Source organism: Mauremys reevesii, linkage group 8 (assembly GCF_016161935.1).
Source record: "Mauremys reevesii isolate NIE-2019 linkage group 8, ASM1616193v1, whole genome shotgun sequence".
NCBI lineage: Eukaryota > Metazoa > Chordata > Testudines > Geoemydidae > Mauremys > Mauremys reevesii.
The window spans coordinates 55,223,462-55,242,748 of record NC_052630.1 but is presented as its reverse complement, the minus strand read 5'-3'; the positions used below and the strand labels follow the sequence as shown (position 1 = coordinate 55,242,748).

At 40.7% G+C, this 19,287-nt stretch overlaps 1 protein-coding gene across 10 annotated transcripts in view; it reads right to left on the bottom strand.

The window, feature by feature from the left end:
• Positions 1-19,287, bottom strand: part of RGL1 (ral guanine nucleotide dissociation stimulator like 1) — a 167,517-nt gene that overhangs the window by 71,570 nt on the left and 76,660 nt on the right. For all 10 annotated transcript variants that reach the window (XM_039483766.1, XM_039483767.1, XM_039483771.1 and 7 more), the window contains one exon: positions 2,737-2,945. In XM_039483766.1, coding sequence (XP_039339700.1) covers positions 2,737-2,945 — 209 coding nt within the window. The remainder of the gene's footprint in view (positions 1-2,736; positions 2,946-19,287) is intronic.

Sequence of the window (19,287 nt, the reverse complement as noted above, 5' to 3'; positions counted from 1 at the left end):
GCAGTGGGTTCTGGATTTGCCCCTCAGTGCACGATTGTTTTTACACCTTGGTAAGTTACAAATGTGCAGTATGTGAACTGGGAAGAGAACAAAGGTAACACAAAGAACAAGGATGGTTTTGTGGTAAAGACAGTAGATTTGGACATAGAAGACTTAGATTAAATTTCCAAACTTCCTGTGTGAATGGGCAAGTCACTTAATCGCTCTGTGCCTCAGTTTCCCCCCTATTAAACTGAGTATAATAATCTCAACAGCACCTAAATGACAACTACAAAGAAATAAAAAAAGAGTTGGAGCAACCAAATTAAAAACCCATGCAAAAAAGGGAACACACACATCTCCTGGGCACTTAAAGGGGAAATATGTATTTTAGTTCAAATCAAACCATTTTTAGGTAGAACTGTGTCATCTGGCTTTAAGCCCTCTTTGACCGGCTGATTTGGATTAATGTAGACACTGGTAACTTCTAATTGTTCATAGCATAAAGGCAATCTTCTGTTGTACACATCTGATCAATACAGGAGAATATAAAAGACATGGAAGAGAGGACAGTTTGGGAACCAGGAGGCAAATCAAAAGCAACTATACTGTCAGGGAAATTGTGTTTAAAATAGATGCTTTTAAACAAAGTCAAGTTGAATTTTTAAATCCTTATTTTAGTAATTCCAACATTTTATAATTTTTTTAAAAAGTTCCTGCTGATAGAAATATATCCCTATAAAATAATTATACGCCATAGAAGTTTCATTATTGGATGTGACACAACAAACAAGCCAATCTATATGCATATACCAGTTTGTTCACTCTCTAAATCATTTTAGCAATTCATTAGCTTATGGGTGAGAGATTCTCAAGGCACACCACATTAATGTTCCTCATTTTGAGAGTCATCGCTCCTTGGAGCTCCGAAGTTCCCTACATTCCACACAAAATTGGTGTCCCCTCATGTTTATTGTTGAAAATTATTTACACCAGAAGCAAAGAATCATGAAACTGAGGTTATGGAAAGAGTTGCTCACACTAAAGGAAGGAATCCTATAGTATCTTTAGTTCTCTGCATGAATAATATTTGTGTTCTCCTCATTGTGGGTTTTTGTCACCCATTGTGTTCCACCTTTGGATCCTGGCAGATTGACAGGGACATTCTCAAGTCTGAAGCTAACCTTGTATTCTTGTTCCCCAGTGTGGCTTCTCTTTCACAATTCCTACATGTTACATGGCCTTTATGCTCCTTGTATTTGAACAGTACTTTGTATCACAAGAGTCACGCAGGGCCTGTCTTCTAAGCACTTTAGCATCATTATTAACAAAGTCACACAACAACTCTGTGAGATAAGCATTATACCAGGGGTAGGCAACCTATGGCAGCTGATTTTCAGTGGCACTCACACTGCCCAGGTCCTGGCCACTGGTCCAGGGGAGGGGGGGGCGGGGGCTCTGCATTTTAATTTAATTTTAAATGAAGTTTCTTAAACATTTTAAAAAACGTATTTACTTTACATACAACAATAATTTAGTTATATATTATAGACTTATAGAAAGAAATCTTCTAAAAACATTAAAATGTATTACTGGCACGCAAAACCTTAAATTAGAGTGAATAAATGAAGAGTCGGCACATCACTTCTGAAAGGTTGCCGACCCCTGCATTATACCCATTTTCCAGATGGGGAAACTGAAGCATGGAGAATGTATGTGTCTTGCCCAGTACCACATAGGAAGTCAGTGAGAGAGCTAAGACTAGAAAACCAGGAGTCCCAACTCCCAGTCTCCTGCTCTAATTACAAGACAGTGCTATAGCCTTTCTGTACATCACTTGATTTTGACAACATGCTAACTAAATAAGCACAAGAAATAAAATACCCCTCTATCCCTTTGGAGGTCAAGTCATAAATAGAGAAAGAGGAAAAAAACTGTTGAGACCACAAAATGATTACACTATGGTGATGTAAACAACTTAAAGTACTCCTACCAAAAAAGCCATTCTTAACTTATAAGCAGAATAAACAGCATGGAATATTACAGACTGATAACTGATATATTTTATGTATGGACCAATCACCTTACTAACTCCACCTAAACTTGGATTCTTTTGAGATTAAATGGTTTTCTACCTTAGATTTTGTATTCTGGAACCACTGAGCTCTCCAAAAAACCAGTGCCTGTGTCATGACTTTCTTCAAAAATCAAAAAGGCCAAACTGCTGTCCTTTCACGACAGGAGATAAGGATGAGTATTCTGGCACAGTGTAGTAGATATGGAACAGGCTTGTATGCTCACGCCTGTACAGTCTATGTCTTGACACGGCAATGGACCCTTCTGTGTAGCCCGCATACAGGAGACTGTGCCAGGGGATACTAATGGCTTGAATTCAGTGATAATTCTGACTTTGCAGCATATCTGTTCAGTTATTTGGGGTTGGTTATGTCATTTTCCCTACAGTAGTCACAATTTGGTTCTTTAGTAGCCCAAACTAGCCATCTCTCCCTATTTGATGGTGATGGCGTTATGAAGTGAGGAGGAGAGACATTTACCAACCCATTGGTTAAGCTGAAATACTGGATTTTCCAAGCTTGTAGGAATCAGCACTGATATTGAAATATCTAAATATCATATAGCCTTTCAAATACATCTTCAATACATTTGAGCTAATTCCTTGCAATGTTCCTCATCATGTACATAACATGACAGTTTTCCATATTATTATTTTCTCTATAGCTCCCCACTAACTCTTACCTGTCGAGGAGACGTTCCAGTACTTCTTTAGTAGAGGCAAAGCCCCTATACGTTGACAGAAAGATGCTGATGTAGGTAAAGTCATTGTCCCCAAAAGCTGTCAGCAGGTTCTCCACAAGTTTCTCCAGAGTGCCAGCTTTTATTGTTCTGATCTTACATGTTTCATACTGGCTGACGGTATGTCCTGGAGGCAACTGGTCCCCTTCAACCTATGAAATAAGGATCAAAAGCATGGGAGAAACCAAATACCCCAAATGAGAAGAATTACCACACCGAACAACAAGTTAAACTATGCTTTTTGGGTAAGGGATAAATGACAGCGTGCCTTCAAGTCCTGAAATATTCTGTCATTTTTGATGACCACTGAACTCTAGAAGATGGGTCTATTGATGAAACACTTCAGAATTGTTTACCCTTTTAAAAATATTTCTTTGACATCCTTCACCTGATGTTTCAGTAGCTGACTGTAGTCAAACCACCACACTTTATGATGCCATTAGATTTTACAATCTAAACCAGACTAGTACTTGGACAAGAGACCTGTAAGGAACATCTAGGTGCGAGAGGAAATAATACTGGTAATTCAGTGGCTCTCATATTTCTAAATCAGTATTAAAACCAATACCCACAGCCGAGTGTTTGGAGCACTGAGGCAGGGGGTGGAAATTATGCACTGAAAGTGCCAATTTTAGATGAGATGTAAAACTGATGTCCTGAACACTTGTGGTCATCCAACATTCCATAATGCTTTTTGCAAAAGGAGGGTGTTAACTCTAGTGTCCTGGTCAATCCCAAATGTATCATTACATTCTGTCACTATTTCTCTTTGTTTCAATGAGATGCAATGTTTCTCATCACGTCTACATTTTTGTATAGCATTTTGTGTACCGTTTAGAGCCTGATCTAATGTCTGTTGAAGTCAATGGGAAGAGTTCCATTGGCTTCAATAGCTTTTGGATCAGGCCTTAAATAGCTGTCATTATCATTCTAGAGTTGATTATATGTCAGTAATGGAAAATGATCCCTGTGAATAGTTCATATACTTGTTTGTAAAGGTATCGGAGATTACAAGTGCTATATAAATGAAAGATATAAATACACACACTAATAAATAAAATATAATGGTAATGACTCCATCAATTTGATGAGAAGTTCCCTTTTTTTCTTTTAAATTGCCCAATATTAAGGAAGAATTTTATTAGAGACTATTGGCATAAAAAGGCAGAGAGCAGGAAAGAGGAGACTTCAGTAAGGTGTATAGTTTTTTTCTTTAAAAAAAAAAAAAACCGTGTGCCAGTGTTACTGAGGTACTGTAGATTCAACTTGGGGAATGTATGCTGAAGTGTAGCTGCTCAGTTACCTTGTAATGAATGCTGTGTGTAGGTGTCATCCAGCCTACCTACTGTTAATACCAATAAACTTTCACGAATGGGAAAAAAAGCTGTTTCCTTGGAGAGAAGTAGATGGTTCATACCTGTCTGTGAGAGTCTGCAATCCGAAAAAATGTTAGCAAGCACCAGCAAGCAACATAGTCTGACTTGTATAAATTAACAATTGAAATACAGTTTGAATAAATGAAAATAGCTCTTTTAAATATCAAGTTACTTTTATATGGGTACAAGATGTGTACAATTTAGGGTAGGAAAAAATGTATATTTGAGGAGTAATGGGATCATGCAAAGGAAAATTTAGGCCATCAAGAAACATTTCATGGCCACAAGGTCTATTAGACTGTAGTATGATCTCCCACAGGAAGTAGTGGAAGCCCCATTGTTTAGACATTTTAATTCTAATTTAAAATCAGACTGGATGGAGCACTAAAATATGTTGTAGAGAATAACCATGCACTGACCAAGGATGGTCTAAATGAGCTAATTAGTCGTATCCATCATTATTTTTTGCTACAGTCTCAAGACAGAATAGGATGAGTTCAAGCTATTTCCGTTACACTTCAGAACTAGGACATTGAATAGTTTGTTTTCTGGTAGCTTTCAGACACTAGCTTACACCCGACATTCTACTGAGACCGAAATTCAAGATAGAGAGAGTGTCACAGCTGGTTTCCCCACACCCAGCCTCTCCCTCCCCAGCTAACAGCAATATAATATCACCACTGCTGCTTCTCCTTTCACAGGTTTAAATTATTATTTTATGTAATGTGGTAGTGCCTGGAAGGCCCAGTTAAGGACCAGAATTCCATTGTGCTAGACACTGTACAAAAACCGAACAAAAAGATAGTCCCTGATTTAAAAGTGTCCACGTGCAAAGTTCCACCTATTTAACTAAATCTAACTTTAAAACACACCTTTAGTTAAATCAGTACAACTGTATGTGTAGATCAGGCCTGACTCACACAAGTAGTCCTGTTGGCTTTAACAGGACTACTTGTGCAACTAAGTAATGCACAATTTGGAGACCAATCCAACTCCCATTGACTTTAACGGGATGCTGAATCAGACCTATCTGCTAACTTGGTGTGGTGGTGATCTTCCTATAAGGCTGCTGAGTTAGCCTTTGTGTAAGTATTGGCAATATAATGACAGATATCCGTGGAACTGTATTCACTTCTTCTTACAAGAAGAAACTCCTTTTTTTCTTGGTAGTGTAGCTGGCTAGGGAGGATGACTATTGTCTGGGGGTCAGGCCAGGAAAGTCGGAGTTAGGGCTTTAGGGTCCTCACTCTGCCAACAATTCATTGTGTGGCCAGGGCTAGTCAGTTACGGACAGATTGTGTCATTAAGGTACAGCCCTCAGTAGGTGGGAGATGAAGGGCCACGCTGCCCCAGTAGGAATTCTGGGAGGTAAGGTAGCTCAGGGAAGCACAATATCTCGCAGAGCTCCCTGGCATGGGAGGAGAACATCTGCCGTGCATTCTTTCCAGAGGGTGCAGTATATGCTTCCCTTTGAGGCCAGACAGCTACATAGCCCTGTTTTCTCCCCACCCATTTTGAGGTGGTCTACAACTGTGTCTAGCTACTTTGCAGGGGGCTATGAGCAGCAGACGTCTCCTTGCACCTTACTCACTCAGCTCATATATGCAATGCCAGTCATAATCCAGCCCTTAGCCTGTGTGCCTCAGTTTACCCATACGTAAAATGGGTATAATAATACCTAGCACACCTCTGATGCTATATAAATAATTAGTGATTAGACAGTCATAGGATACAAGTATTATTTGCACACACCGTCCTCAATAGGAAAGTAATTAAAATATAAATTTAAATATTTATCAAGCCACTGTCATGAATTTTTAATCTTGATCCATTTTGCCTTTCTTGCTACTTTGCTTTAAAATCAGAGACCAATGTTATAATAAAGGATCTAACTAGCAATCTTTCTTTAGTCTTCAGATCTCTTTTATATATAGGTTTGGTCACTGTCGTGTTTTAGACTGTGGAGATTAACAGAAGATTTTACATACATGAATACATTTATGTATGTATGTATTTATTTATTTTACTTCACTATCTTGAAACAATCCAGACAGTTTGAAGACTTACTAATGATGAACAATCTTAAGTGGTAAGAAACCAATTTGGGAACAAACTGTGGATTTGTATCATTCAGTGATAGGTATATGCAGGGTGAGAAGATGAATGCAAAACCTTTAGTTTGCTAAATTTCCCCTTAAGTGGCTTTAATCCCCCTTGCAAATCATTTTTACATTTATAATATAGCCTTTAATTTTTTTTATAAATCACTTAAAAACTAAATCCTTCCTTCAGTTTGAGAAAATGAGCATTATCTGAAATCTTACTTTAAAGCAGCAGCATCTCACTTGTGAATGAGGACATTTATTTTGTTTTAGCATATGCTTTGGGCCTGTAGAACAAGGAACAACATGCCTTCCCTATTGCATTAAAATATCATTAGCTGTTCTTATACAGATGATTCAGGCAGGGAACCAAAATAGCAATGAGCAATAACTTCTACATCCCTAAAGTCCATGGGAAATTATTTATTATCATCATTTATTTCCAGTAGCATCCCACAATGTGCTAGGCTTTCTAAACTGCAAAGAAAGCATGATCCTTGACCCAAGGAGCTTGTTATCTAAGGTCTTAATCTTGCAAATTGCTCCATGTGGCTGGATCGCCATGCCTCTGGAGAAGTCCCCACTGACTTCTCCTTGCTTGAAGCAGGTTACAGGATTGGGGCATAAAAGATCAACAGAGAATAATGAGAAAGTATATGTAGATTAAGTAGAGGGTCAAGGGAGTTAATAACCACATCCTGATAATACTTATAGACTCATAGACTTTAAGGTCAGAAGGGACCATTATGATCATCTAGTCTGACCTCCTGCACAATGCAGGCCACAGAATCTCACCCATCCACTTCAATAACAAACCTCTAACCTATGTCTGAGTTATTGAAGTCCTCAAATTGTGGTTTGAAGACCTCAAGCTGCAGAGAATCCTCCAGCAAGTGACCCGTGCCCCATGCTGCAGAGGAAGGCGAAAAACCTGCAGGGCCTCTGCCAGTCTGCCCTGGAGGAAAATTCCTTCCCAACCCCAAATATGGCGATCAGTTAAACCCTGAGCATGTGGGCAAGACTCACCAGCCAGCACCCAGGAAAGAATTCTCTGTAGTAACTCAGATCCCATCCCATCTAACATCCCATCACAGACCACTGGGCATACTTACCTGCTGATAATGAAAGATCAATTGCCAGATTAATTGCCAAAATTAGGCTATCCCATCATACCATCCCCTCCATAAAATTATCAAGCTTAGTCTTCAAGCCAGATATGTCTTTTGCCCCCACTACTCCCCTTGGAAGGCTGTTCCAGAACTTCACTCCTCTAATGGTTAGAAACCTTCGTCTAATTTCAAGTCTAAACTTCCTAGTGTCCAGTTTATATCCATAAGTTCTTGTGTCCTAAGGTAATGCTAACATTATAAACAGATTAGGACCTTATTGTGAACTCGCTGGCATGGAGTGTCTACACCATGGATAGCGGTATGGGGCAGAACCTGGTCTCAAGTGCATTGGTGTCAATGCAACCCCACTGAAACAAATGGAGTGACACCACTGAAACTTGAAGATTTTGTCCCACAAAAATCTTAGAATTGCTATTTATTAACCTTTTGCAATTGAAAAGCATGTGAATTGCCATGGCACTCAACAACCCCACCCAGAAAAGGCATAAAGCAACACGATGTTATTATTTTTGTAAGTAAAAAAAACTTCTAAGCAAAAGTTAAGTTTTGTGAATAAACTAAAACAACAATTTGCACATTAAAAAAAAACGAACCTCATTTTTGATACTTCACTGTTAAAGTTTTGATTTTTCAAATCAGCTATTAATTATTTAACACAGTTCCCTTCACTTCATGAAGACGAACTTGTGCTTCATTGTATTTAACTTAATAACCTTTTTTATCTAGCAGAATTTTTTTCCTTTTACATTAAAGTTAGGGCCATATTCTACTCTTGTTCCACACGCATTCCACTCCCATTCACGTCAGCATGCAGATGAAGGGGAGAATCTGGCTCTAAGATTGAAACACACACAAAAATACACTTTAATTGTGACTTGCCCAAGACATCATACTGCGAGAATGCTAACAAAAAACCACTGACAACCCAAAACTGAGTTTGCCAGCAAAAGATCAAGCTGCTAGAAATCATTTTAAGGGACTTTTAGGGACCATTTTTATTTGCATTATTTCAGCAACTCTGCCTTGATGTTTAAAAGGAAAAAAGACTTGGCAGACAAGAGTTCAGTAACACAGACTTATAGAATAAGACATTGTGGGCTGACCTAGCATGCTAACAGGAAACTGCTCAATCTGGATTTAATCAGAGACCAGCTCTTTTCTGACATGACCAGGATAACCAAAAGCATGAGGAGTTTTTATGTCTGCTTTAGGCCAGCTGTTTGCCTATGAGAATAATGTATCTACTGCTTTTTAAAAGGGGCCTCTGAAGCCCTTGGACAAGTTTTCAGAGTGCTGACACCCATTAAAGTCACGGGAGGTCACATGCCAATTCCAAAAGCTCGATTTTGAAAAGTTTACCCCCAAAGTTTCTTTCAATATGAATGTCTAATGGCTTGGTTTTCAAAGGAGCTGAGCACCTCAGGCTTGCATTAACTGAACTGAGATTCATGGGACCCAACAACTGAAAATCAGGCCACGTGTCTCAATTTCACAGTGACTTCCTCCAGTCAAAAGAATGCTAGCACTGATATTTTGTGCATGTGCTTGATGAGCAAACAGCTTCCTGCCACGTAAGGAGAATCTCTCAATACCAGATGAAACTACTTAAGAGTAAACTGAGATATATCCTTTATTCATCAGAATAGGGTAGCTATTAAATTGACGTGTTTCTAACAATCTCTACCAAACCCCTTGGAATGTTATGTACTCTGAGGGGCCAATCCAATTTTAATTCTGCATTCTTAGGGCTTTATAGCACGCAACTTCATCCATACATACACCTCCCCCACAACAATGGTGCTCCATGTGGACTGAAAGTCCCTTAGGTTAAGATTCTGTGAGATGCTGAGCTCCCTCAACTCACATAAACTTCAAAGAGAGTAGAATTAGGCCCTGGTTGGCATATAACATTAACGTAAAGGTCACCCACAGAACAGAGTTTGGTTCCATTGTCGTTAGGGTGACCAGACAGCAAATGTGAAAAAACGGGATGGAGGTGGGGGAGTAATAGGAGTCTATGTTAGAAAAAGACCCAAAAAAATCAGGACTGTCCCTATAAAATCAGGACATCTGGTCACCCTAATTGTCATTTACAACTGAGGCCTTCACCCTGCTGCAACTGCCATCATGCAGGGAGATGTCTGCACCCACATGGAGTCCCACTGACTTAATTGGGCTCCATGTAGGTGCAGGGATCCACCACACAACTAGCTGCAGGACTGGGGACTTAGACTGTAAATTCTTTAGGGCAATGATTGTGCCAGCTTCTCTGTTAGCACAGAACCCAACACACACCTTCTGAACTCAATAAATAGTAATAATACAGAACCATACTCAGAGTGTCCTAAATTACAATGAGTTTGTTACTGGCACAGCAGGAAATGTATAGGCAAATGTGACAGGCATTGTGAGTTCAATAGCAGATCACACAGTCTATGATATTAGAGCCTTTCTTTCCCCCCCGCCCGAGGTTACTGGCCAGGAAGCTGAGGTTATCTGCTGCTCCTTCCACAAAATACCAGAGACGCTTTAATTTCCACAAAGACACCACCAAAAATGGACCGAAAGGAAAGCAGCACCTAGGCTATACAAGTCCACTACAATTTAAGTAGTCGGTATGTGCCCAAGTCATGGTATAGGACTTGAATCCACAATCAGGAAAAAGATCTTGGAGTCATTATGGATAGTTCTCTGAAGACGTCCACGCAGAGTGCAACGGTGGTCAAAAAAGCAAACAGGATGTTAGGAATCATTAAAAAGAGGATAGAGAATAAAGATGGAGAATATCTTATTGCCCTTATATAAATCCATGGTATGCCCACATCTTGAATACTGTGTACAGATGTGGTCTCCTCATCTCAAAAAAGATATACTGGCATTAGAAATGGTTCAGAGAAGGGCAATTAAAATGATTAGGGGTTTGGAACGGGTCCCATACGAGGAGAGATTAAAGAGGCTAGGACTTTTCAGCTTGGAAAAGAGGAGACTAAGGGGGGATATGATAGAGGTATATAAAATCATGAATGATGTGGAGAAAGTGAATAAGGAAAAGTTATTTACTTGTTCCCATAATATAAAAACTAGGGGCCACTAAATGAAATTAATGGGCAGCAGGTTTAAAACAAATAAAAGGAAGTTCTTCTTCACACAACTCACAGTCAACTTGTGGAACTCCTTGCCTGAGGAGGTTGTGAAGGCTAGGACTATAACAGGGTTTAAAGAGAACTGGATAAATTCATGGAGGTTAAGTCCATTAATGGCATTAGCCAGGATGGGTAAGGAATGGTGTCCCTAGCCTCTGTTTGTCAGAGGGTGGTGATGGAGATCACTTTATCATTACCTGTTAGGTTCACTCCCTCTGAGGCACCTGGCATTGGCCACTGTTGGTAGATGGACCTTTGGTCTGACCCAGTATAGCCATTCTTATATTCTTATGTTCTTAATCCTGCGGGCTAAACACAAGAATGCTACCCATCAAGCTATAATGGCATTATAAAGGAATGGTATATTGGTGTCACTCAGCTAACAGTGTATATTAGTAGCAAGGAGTACTGACAAACTTAGAAGGACATCACCAACTGAAATTTGCTCAATATCTTCATGATGTTACACCAAGCTTTTACCAAAACAAAGACATATAGAAGGTTCTCACTATTTAAAATATATGCCCTTGGAAATAGTTGTTTTGAAACAAAGAACCATTCCCCTGCAGCATCTGCAACCCAAACAGGTAGCTTTTGGACTCAAAGTGAAACTGACTGTGAACAAAAGTGAAATTGATTTAATTCATTTTCAATATCCAAGCTGAGAGAAATACTGAAAGAAAACAAACAGGATAAACAGTGACAAGTAAACTGGATTTTAAACGTTCTTCCAGTTTAATTATTTAAAATGTTAACATCTAAGAAGATTTGTTTGATTAAAAAGATATGGGGTAGAATTTTCAAATGCACCTATGTGATTAACTCTGAAGACCCATTTTTAACTGTGACTTAGATACATAGGAACCTAAGTGTCATTGACTTGTTTTGATGCGTAGGCTATTAAGTACCTATGGCACTTTTGACAATGGGATTCAGATACTTTTGAAAATTTTACTCATGGTCTTGAAATTAACCGTGCACCTTTAAATATAGGATATTTAGCAAATTTGTGCAGAAACTACTTTCATCTTTAGAGATGATGAGAATAAATTGTCCCACCATTTTTTTTAAATCATCAAAAGAACAACAGTCAGAAGTGCAAACATACCTGCCACTTGTCATAGAAGAATCATAGAATCATAGAATTCAAGATCAGAAGGGACCATTATGATCATCTAGTCTGACCTCCTGCAAGATGCAGGCCACATAAGCCGATCCACCCACTCCTTAAGCAAGTGACTCCTGCCCCATGCTTCGGAGGAAGGCGAAAAACCTCCAGGGCCACTGCCAATCTACCCTGGAGGAAAATTCCTTCCCGACCCCAAATATGGCGGTCAGCTGAACCCCGAGCATGCGGGCAAGACTCTCCAGCCATACCCTCTGGAAAAAGGCTAACAATATCCTATCATTGACCCATTGTACTAATTACCAGTGTGGCACTTAATTGACCTATTGACTAAGCCCGTTATCCTATCATACTATCTCCTCCATAAACTTATCTAGCTTAATCTTAAAGTCATGGAGGTCCTTTGCTCACTGTTTCCTTGGAAGGCTGTTCCAGAATTGCACTCCTCTGATGGTTAGAAACCTTCGTCTAATTTCAAGCCTAAATTTCCTGACTGACAAGTTATATCCGTTTGTCCTCATGTCCACATTAGCACTGAGCTGAAATAATTCCTCTCCTTCCTTGGTATTTATCCCTCTGATATATTTAAAGAGTGCAATCATATCTCCTCTTATCCTTCTTTTGGTTAAGGAAAACAAACCGAGCTCCTCAAGTCTCCTTTCATACGACAGGCTTTCCATTCCTCGGATCATTCTAGTGGCCCTTCTTTGTACCCGTTCCAGTTTGAATTCATCCTTCTTAAACATGGGAGACCAAAACTGCACACAATACTCCAAATGAGGTCTTACCAACGCCTTATATAACGGGACTAGCACCTCCTTATCCCTACTAGAAATACCTCGCCTAATGCATCCCAAGACTGCATTAGCTTTTTTAACGGCCACATCACATTGCCTACTCATAGTCATCCTACGATCAACCAGGACTCCTAGGTCCTTCTCCTCCTCCGTTACTTCCAACTGGTGCATCCCCAGCTTATAACTAAAGTTCTTGTTAGTCATCCCTAAATGCATAACCTTACACTTCTCACTATTGAATTTCATCCTGTTACTAATACTCCAGTTTACAAGGTCATCCAAATCTCCCTGGAGGATATCCCGATCCTTTTCCGAATTTGCAATACCTCCCAACTTGGTGTCATCCGCAAACTTTATCAGCCCACTCCTACTCTTGGTTCCCAGGTCAGCGATAAATAGATTGAATAAAATCGGACCCAAAACCGAACCTTGAGGAACTCCACTGGTAACCCCCCTCCAACCCGACAGTTCCCCCTTCAATACGACCCTCTGCAGTCTCCCCTTTAACCAGCTCCTTATCCACCTCTGGATTTTCATTTTGATCCCCATCTTTTCCAATTTAACCAGTAATTCCTCATGCGGTACCGTATCAAACGCCTTACTGAAATCAAGATATATTAGATCCACCGCATTTCCCTTGTCTAAAAAATCTGTTACTTTCTCAAAGAAGGAGATTAGGTTGGTTTGGCACGATCTACCTTTCGTAAAACCATGCTGTAATTTGTCTTGGGAGAACAAAGGAAATCTATGGCACATTTAGTCTAAAACTTCACAGATAGATTCATAAATTTATCTGTTGCTTACAGAAATGTTAAAAGGGACCTACATCGATAAATACAGCTTTGTAAACTGTCATGAAGAGAGATTAAACCCAATACAAGAGTAAAGAAAAAAATAATACAACTGAATTGCACAGCAAAGAGCATCAGAACAGGAACCTCCAAGGAACAACAACTCTAGCACTGTACTAGGCAAAATACACACCTCATTTCAATCAATTTTGTTTCAAAGAATTACTTTAAAGATCATTAATTAACAAGAAACTAACATGTACAGAGTGCTTTTAATTCCAGAAGGATCTAAATATGCTTCATAAACTGCATATTCAGTTGCTTGCCCTCTGAAAGTAAGTGTGTAAAACGTTCGCTTACATGTATGGCTAGTGGCAATCTACAGCAGCAGCTGAGAATCTGACTGTAACTGACTCAAACCAGCATAGGTATTGTGAACCCAACCGGCCAACTGGAGCTTCTGAGGAGATATGGCGATCATCATTTCACGCAACAGGTAGCAGCTATTCTGCCCTGGTAACAACACACAACAGAGTATTTTCAGGGCTGCCCAGAGTGGTGGGGCAAGTGGGGCAATTTGCCCCGGGCCCCGCAGGGGCCCCCACAAGAGTTTTTTGGGGCCCCTGGAGCGGGGTCCTTCACTCGCTCTGGGGGCCCCAGAAAACTCTCACAGGGCCCAGGCCCTCAGAGCTTCTTCCGCTCTGGGTCTTCAGCGGCAATTTGGTGGTGGGGGGATACTTCCGCTCCAGGAGCCACCGCCGAAGTACCCTGAAGACCCTCGGCGGGGGTCCTTCCGCCCCGGGACCCGCCACCGAAGTGCCGGGTCTTCAGCAGCAATTCGGCAGCGGGGGCCCCTCGCCGCCAAAGACCCCCGACCCCCTGAATCCTCTGGGCGGCCCTGAGTATTTTAGGAGAGAAGATGAAGACTGAGTTGACCAAGGAAAATTACAAGGGGGGATCTACAATATTGTGTAGTAACTATTCTCAAGGAGTTTTATTAAACTCATGTCAAGTGTTCTTAAGCCTAAAGCCTAGTACGGATAAGCTAAAATCTTATAGGCCTCAGCCTATAGGCCTTGCATTACAGCCATGTTTTACTTATATACCAAATATACACTCCTAAATACTTGTCAATTTTATATTCTATAAGCCTACTACTTACACAAGAGATTCTGTAACTTACATACTGAGGATCTGGTAGAAGACACAAGTTAAAGTGGGACAGGGGCTACTTTAACTTACAGTGCACTTTTCTGAAGTTACGCAAGCTTAGCAAACTTCAGAGGTGACGTTTAAGGGTCTCCATGAATGATCTCACCACATATTAAGCGGTGGGGGCCATTGTCTGAAAGAAGTGTATGGCCTCTTAAAGGGGACAGAGAGCCAGAATGACTTCTTGTGGCAGCTTCAGACTAGGTCGGCATGGGGATGCTGACCCATCCCCCAGATGACGGGAAGAAAAGGGGGATTATTTAGGTCCCTGCCGGTGCAGGAAAAGCTCTCTTTTGCCTGGACCAGGTGGAGCAGCACCAACCCTCCCATCCATGGAAGTAATTAAATGGCAGGTTGTGGGCATTACGCTAGTTGCTCCTTTCTCAGGGGGCTGGGAAAGAATTTTTTCCCCTCGCCACCCTCACCACTGGGCAAGGCAAGGTAGGGTTGGGTTGCTGTATTTTTTGCCTTCCCCACAATGGACTGGGGGCTTAGTTGGGGCAAACATGAAACGCAGGTTAGGCTATGATGTCGCAACTCATCATGCAACCTTGGGGCGGATGTCCAGTGCAGGTACTCCAGAGGGAAGGGATATGGTGATCAGATAAAATGGTTTGGTACAGGATATAAATGAGGTCATCCTTTATAAGGAGGGGAGTTTGGGGGTCCTATGACTGGTATGGCAGGGTGTCAACCTCCCTCTCCCCCTTTATAGCTCCCCTTAATACTCAGCGAGTTGGCTGGGGGCCCAGGCTGGGTAAAGTGGAGGGCTGAGAGCAGCCTCCACCAGGTATATGTAAATGATTATGGAATTACATGCTTTTATCTGCCAGGTACTCCCAGACACATTTAGGATATAAGTTGCAGCTTACATAACCACATCCAGTGTCTCCTGTCCTTTTTCCAGCATAGCTGGACAATCTAAGAGAGTTTAAATAAGTAAACAAACAAAAGTGGTTGGGATTTTCAGAAGTGCCTACGCAATTCCCATTAAAATTAATAGAAATTAGGTGTCCAAATCTTCTAGGTGGCTTTGAAAGTCTCAGCCAACTAAGTCTACTTAGACTCACCTATGAATTTGGCCCATTTTTTGCAAGCTTCTATGTAGCTAAGGAGTGCACACTATGTCACTCATGGTGACTGATGTCCTCTGAGAATGGAGAGGTTCACTATGCAGTACAGAAACTTTTCAAAACGACTGTAGATGCATTGATCACTCAGTCCCAGCCTTTATCTCTAGCTGTCTCATGTGATTTACATATTTACCTTCCCTTTGTTTCCAAAAAAGTGTGAAACTTCCTAAACCTTTCCTACAAAAACTAAACTAAACGAAAAAAATCCCTCATCATTCTGATTCTTGCCTAGCTTCTCACAAGGACTTTCACCCGCCTCTCCTATCCAACTCTCTGCCCTCACTGAGCCAAGACAACTGGATCTGAAAGATCAGCATGGATCATTTCTCTTTCTTTGTTTTCACAGTCCAATCAGATTTCATAATTCAACAGTTAACCTGTACCCCATTCTCTCTCACATATACTTTCCCCCACATTGCGAATCTTAAAATTGCACATGCTAGAGGAAGCAGAAATATAAAAGGAACATTGCCTACAAGATGTACTTATAAAATCCTTGCGGGCCAATCCTGGAGCAAGTGCCTCCGTAAGCAAGACACAAGTTACAAGTGGTGAAGCACTGGAATGGGTTACCTAGGGAGGTGTGGAATCTCCTTCCTTAGAGGTTTTTAAGGTCAGGCTTGACAAAGCCCTGGCTGGGATGATTTAGTTGGGAATTGGTCCTGCTTTGAGCAGGGGGTTGGACTAGATGACTTCCTGAGGTCCCTTCCAACCTTGATATTCTGTGATTCTATGATTCTACATCCATACCACATATTAAAATATTTTTGGGGTGGTGGGAGATTAAAGTATAGTGATGTTTGAACAAAAGAAAGTGTAAAATAAACCAGGTAGGAGTATGTTAACCGTTGGCATTTCACACCTCTCCAGGAATGCATCTTCAAAAAGACATTGACTAGAAAGATTGTTCTAAATCAGCTGTGCAAATCAAACATACTCAAGGAAGGCTAAATTTGTATGTTTCTGAGAGCCCTTCCATACCCTAAAAATTGAGGCATTCAAGATTAGTGCACACTTGAAAATCTGGGCCTAACTCCTTGCTGTTTTATAGCTTCATGTTGCTCCCACTGCAGCCAATAGTAAAATTCCTATTAATTACAATGACAGTAGGATTGGGCCCTTAGGCTGTGGCCCTGAGCACCTCCTGAAGGTGCCAAGTGGTCTCTCAGGAGGCATTCAGCACTTTGCAGAATCGGGGCCTTTATTCCCAAACTCAGATTCAATCTCACAGATATTGAGGATCCCAAACCTAACCCCTACTTCCAGTTTCATTTTAACAAGCAGATGAATGAAGTTACAAGTGGTGACTGCAAAACAGCTGTGTCCATGCCCTCTCTCAAAGATCATGCAGACTCTGCGCCAATGTCCAAACTCACCCCTTCCTGAGGTTTGGCTTTATTGGTAACTCAAAAACAACAGAGCAACACACGTTTCATCCTGACTTTCTTCCCAAGTTTGGCTGTTTCGAGGATTTCCCTCCAAGACCACCTCTGCATAACTAGTCTGGATCTTAATATAGGGTTTTAGCATCTGAGTGATCTCAACAGAAGAGCCCTGAATTCCTACAGGGCCTCAGAGTCTGCTACTGCGACAAAAAAGACTGATTACAGAATACCATCATAACCCTTCCTGACAGGATGAGAAGGCAGGCCAGGAAATGAGGCTACATTAAAAAGGCCCATAAAAGAGGCAATAGCACAAATCCAACTACCCTAAATGAACAAGAAAAACTGACAACAACATACATATCTTTTAAAATAAAACATTAGCCTTTACAACACCACCATAATGCCTTTTCATAATATACTTAGATATGCATTATGTGCCGCAAAGGCAGACTATACGATATATCATGTGAATAACTAAGTGAAAAGGTTGCTTAAATGGCTAACATAAATTGCACCAATTTAGCAGCAAGTCTAACTCAGGTAAGTTACTAGTAATCTTACTTCCTTACTTTAACCACTTACACACCTCAGTCTGAAGAGCTGATCTGGAAAAGCCAGTTAGCCTTATTCCCGTTTGGTCTTTCCAGAATCACATTGTCTATGTGTATTAGAAAGATCCCGCATGGAAGAATTATAGAAACTACAGAAAGAAATACCATTTAGCTAATCTAATCCATATCCTTATCACTGCAGCATAGTTTCCCAGGCTACATTTTCTGGTGTTTTATCTAATCTAGTTTTAGAAGTCCCCTGTGATAGAATTTTCATGCCTTCAAGACATCCACTCACTCACCACCCGCCAGCTGCTAAAATCATCTTCCTAGCCTGTCAATCTGCTTGTGCCACCCCCATCTTTGAAATTTTACACTGGCTTCTCCTTCTCCATGCCATTTAGTTTTTCTTATTCTCATCTTCAAATCCTTGCATAACGTTGCCCATTTACATAGTCTCCTATTGCACCACCCTTAACCTTTCAATTTAGCAATGATGCCAGCTTCAGTGCCCCATTAGTCCACTTCTCCCTTGGCTATCTCCATCTCTTTTCCTGTACCACTCCATACAGATGAACTGCCCTACCAGAGATCACCCCATGAGACCTTTCCACATTCAAATCCCTCCTGAAGACTCATTTGTATCACCATGCCACAAGAAGTGAGTCAACTTCACTGTGCTGGGCACATGCCTTTACTGACTAACTGTGCTATCTTACTGTTTTGTCCCCTTCTCTTTCCTCCCTAATCTCCACCTGTTTGTTTTGTTACTTCTTCATTCTACCATTGTGACAAATTAGATTGGAATCTTTTCAGTGCAGGGATCATGTCTTATCTGTATTGTGAAATAGCCAGCACACTACTAGGTGCTATAAAATAATAAAATAAGTAATTCCCCCAGCTCATCTGCAGTACCCCACTCCCTCTGTCTTAAGGGAAATCTTCATTAGAAACTCTACTGATCCTCTGTGCTACTCTGTGCTACTCCTACTGGTTTTACCAGAGGAGAGGACAACATGGACCCAGACGTCATCATTTCCCAGAACTGGCTTTCTTAAATCCATCCCCTTGTCCAGCTGCACTCCATGAACTCATGCCTTCCCAAACTGCATTAAGCAAGCTTGTACTCAGTGATTCCAAAGTTCTTCATAATCCTCACCTTCTCAACCTCTCAGACGTTACAGATTACACTGATTACACCGTGCATACACAGAGTGGAGATTTTCCAGGGAATGATCCTGCTCTCCTTATTCCTGCAAAACTTCCACTGCAGGAGGTTGCTCACAATTTAGATATAGAAACAGAAGCTAAATTTGTCAAAGTGGAATTCTAATCTCTTAACCACACTCAACATTTGCTCACAGGGATGGTTTTCCCCCAGATCTGCACTGTCCTGTTTGGTCATAGGAATTATCAATATGGCAAATATATTCAGATAGTTTTAATGTGGCAAAAGTCACTTCACTGTATGAAAATACAAGGTCAACATCAAGAAAAACAAGATTCACGTGTAGTCAAAAGGAGTAAGGACTTTTTTTTTTTTTTAAGTAGTAATTATATTTTTGGGTTCTCAAAAATTGCAATACCTTACCCCATAAACAGAAAAGTTACAACATTCTTCTTTCCAGGAATGTGATTTAATTTATTTGTTAAGCTAATAATCACTTCCTGTTCACTTGCTAGAAACAAAGAACGACTGTGGGAGACAGTAAACAATACTGCTGAACTTGAGATGGATTTAAAGA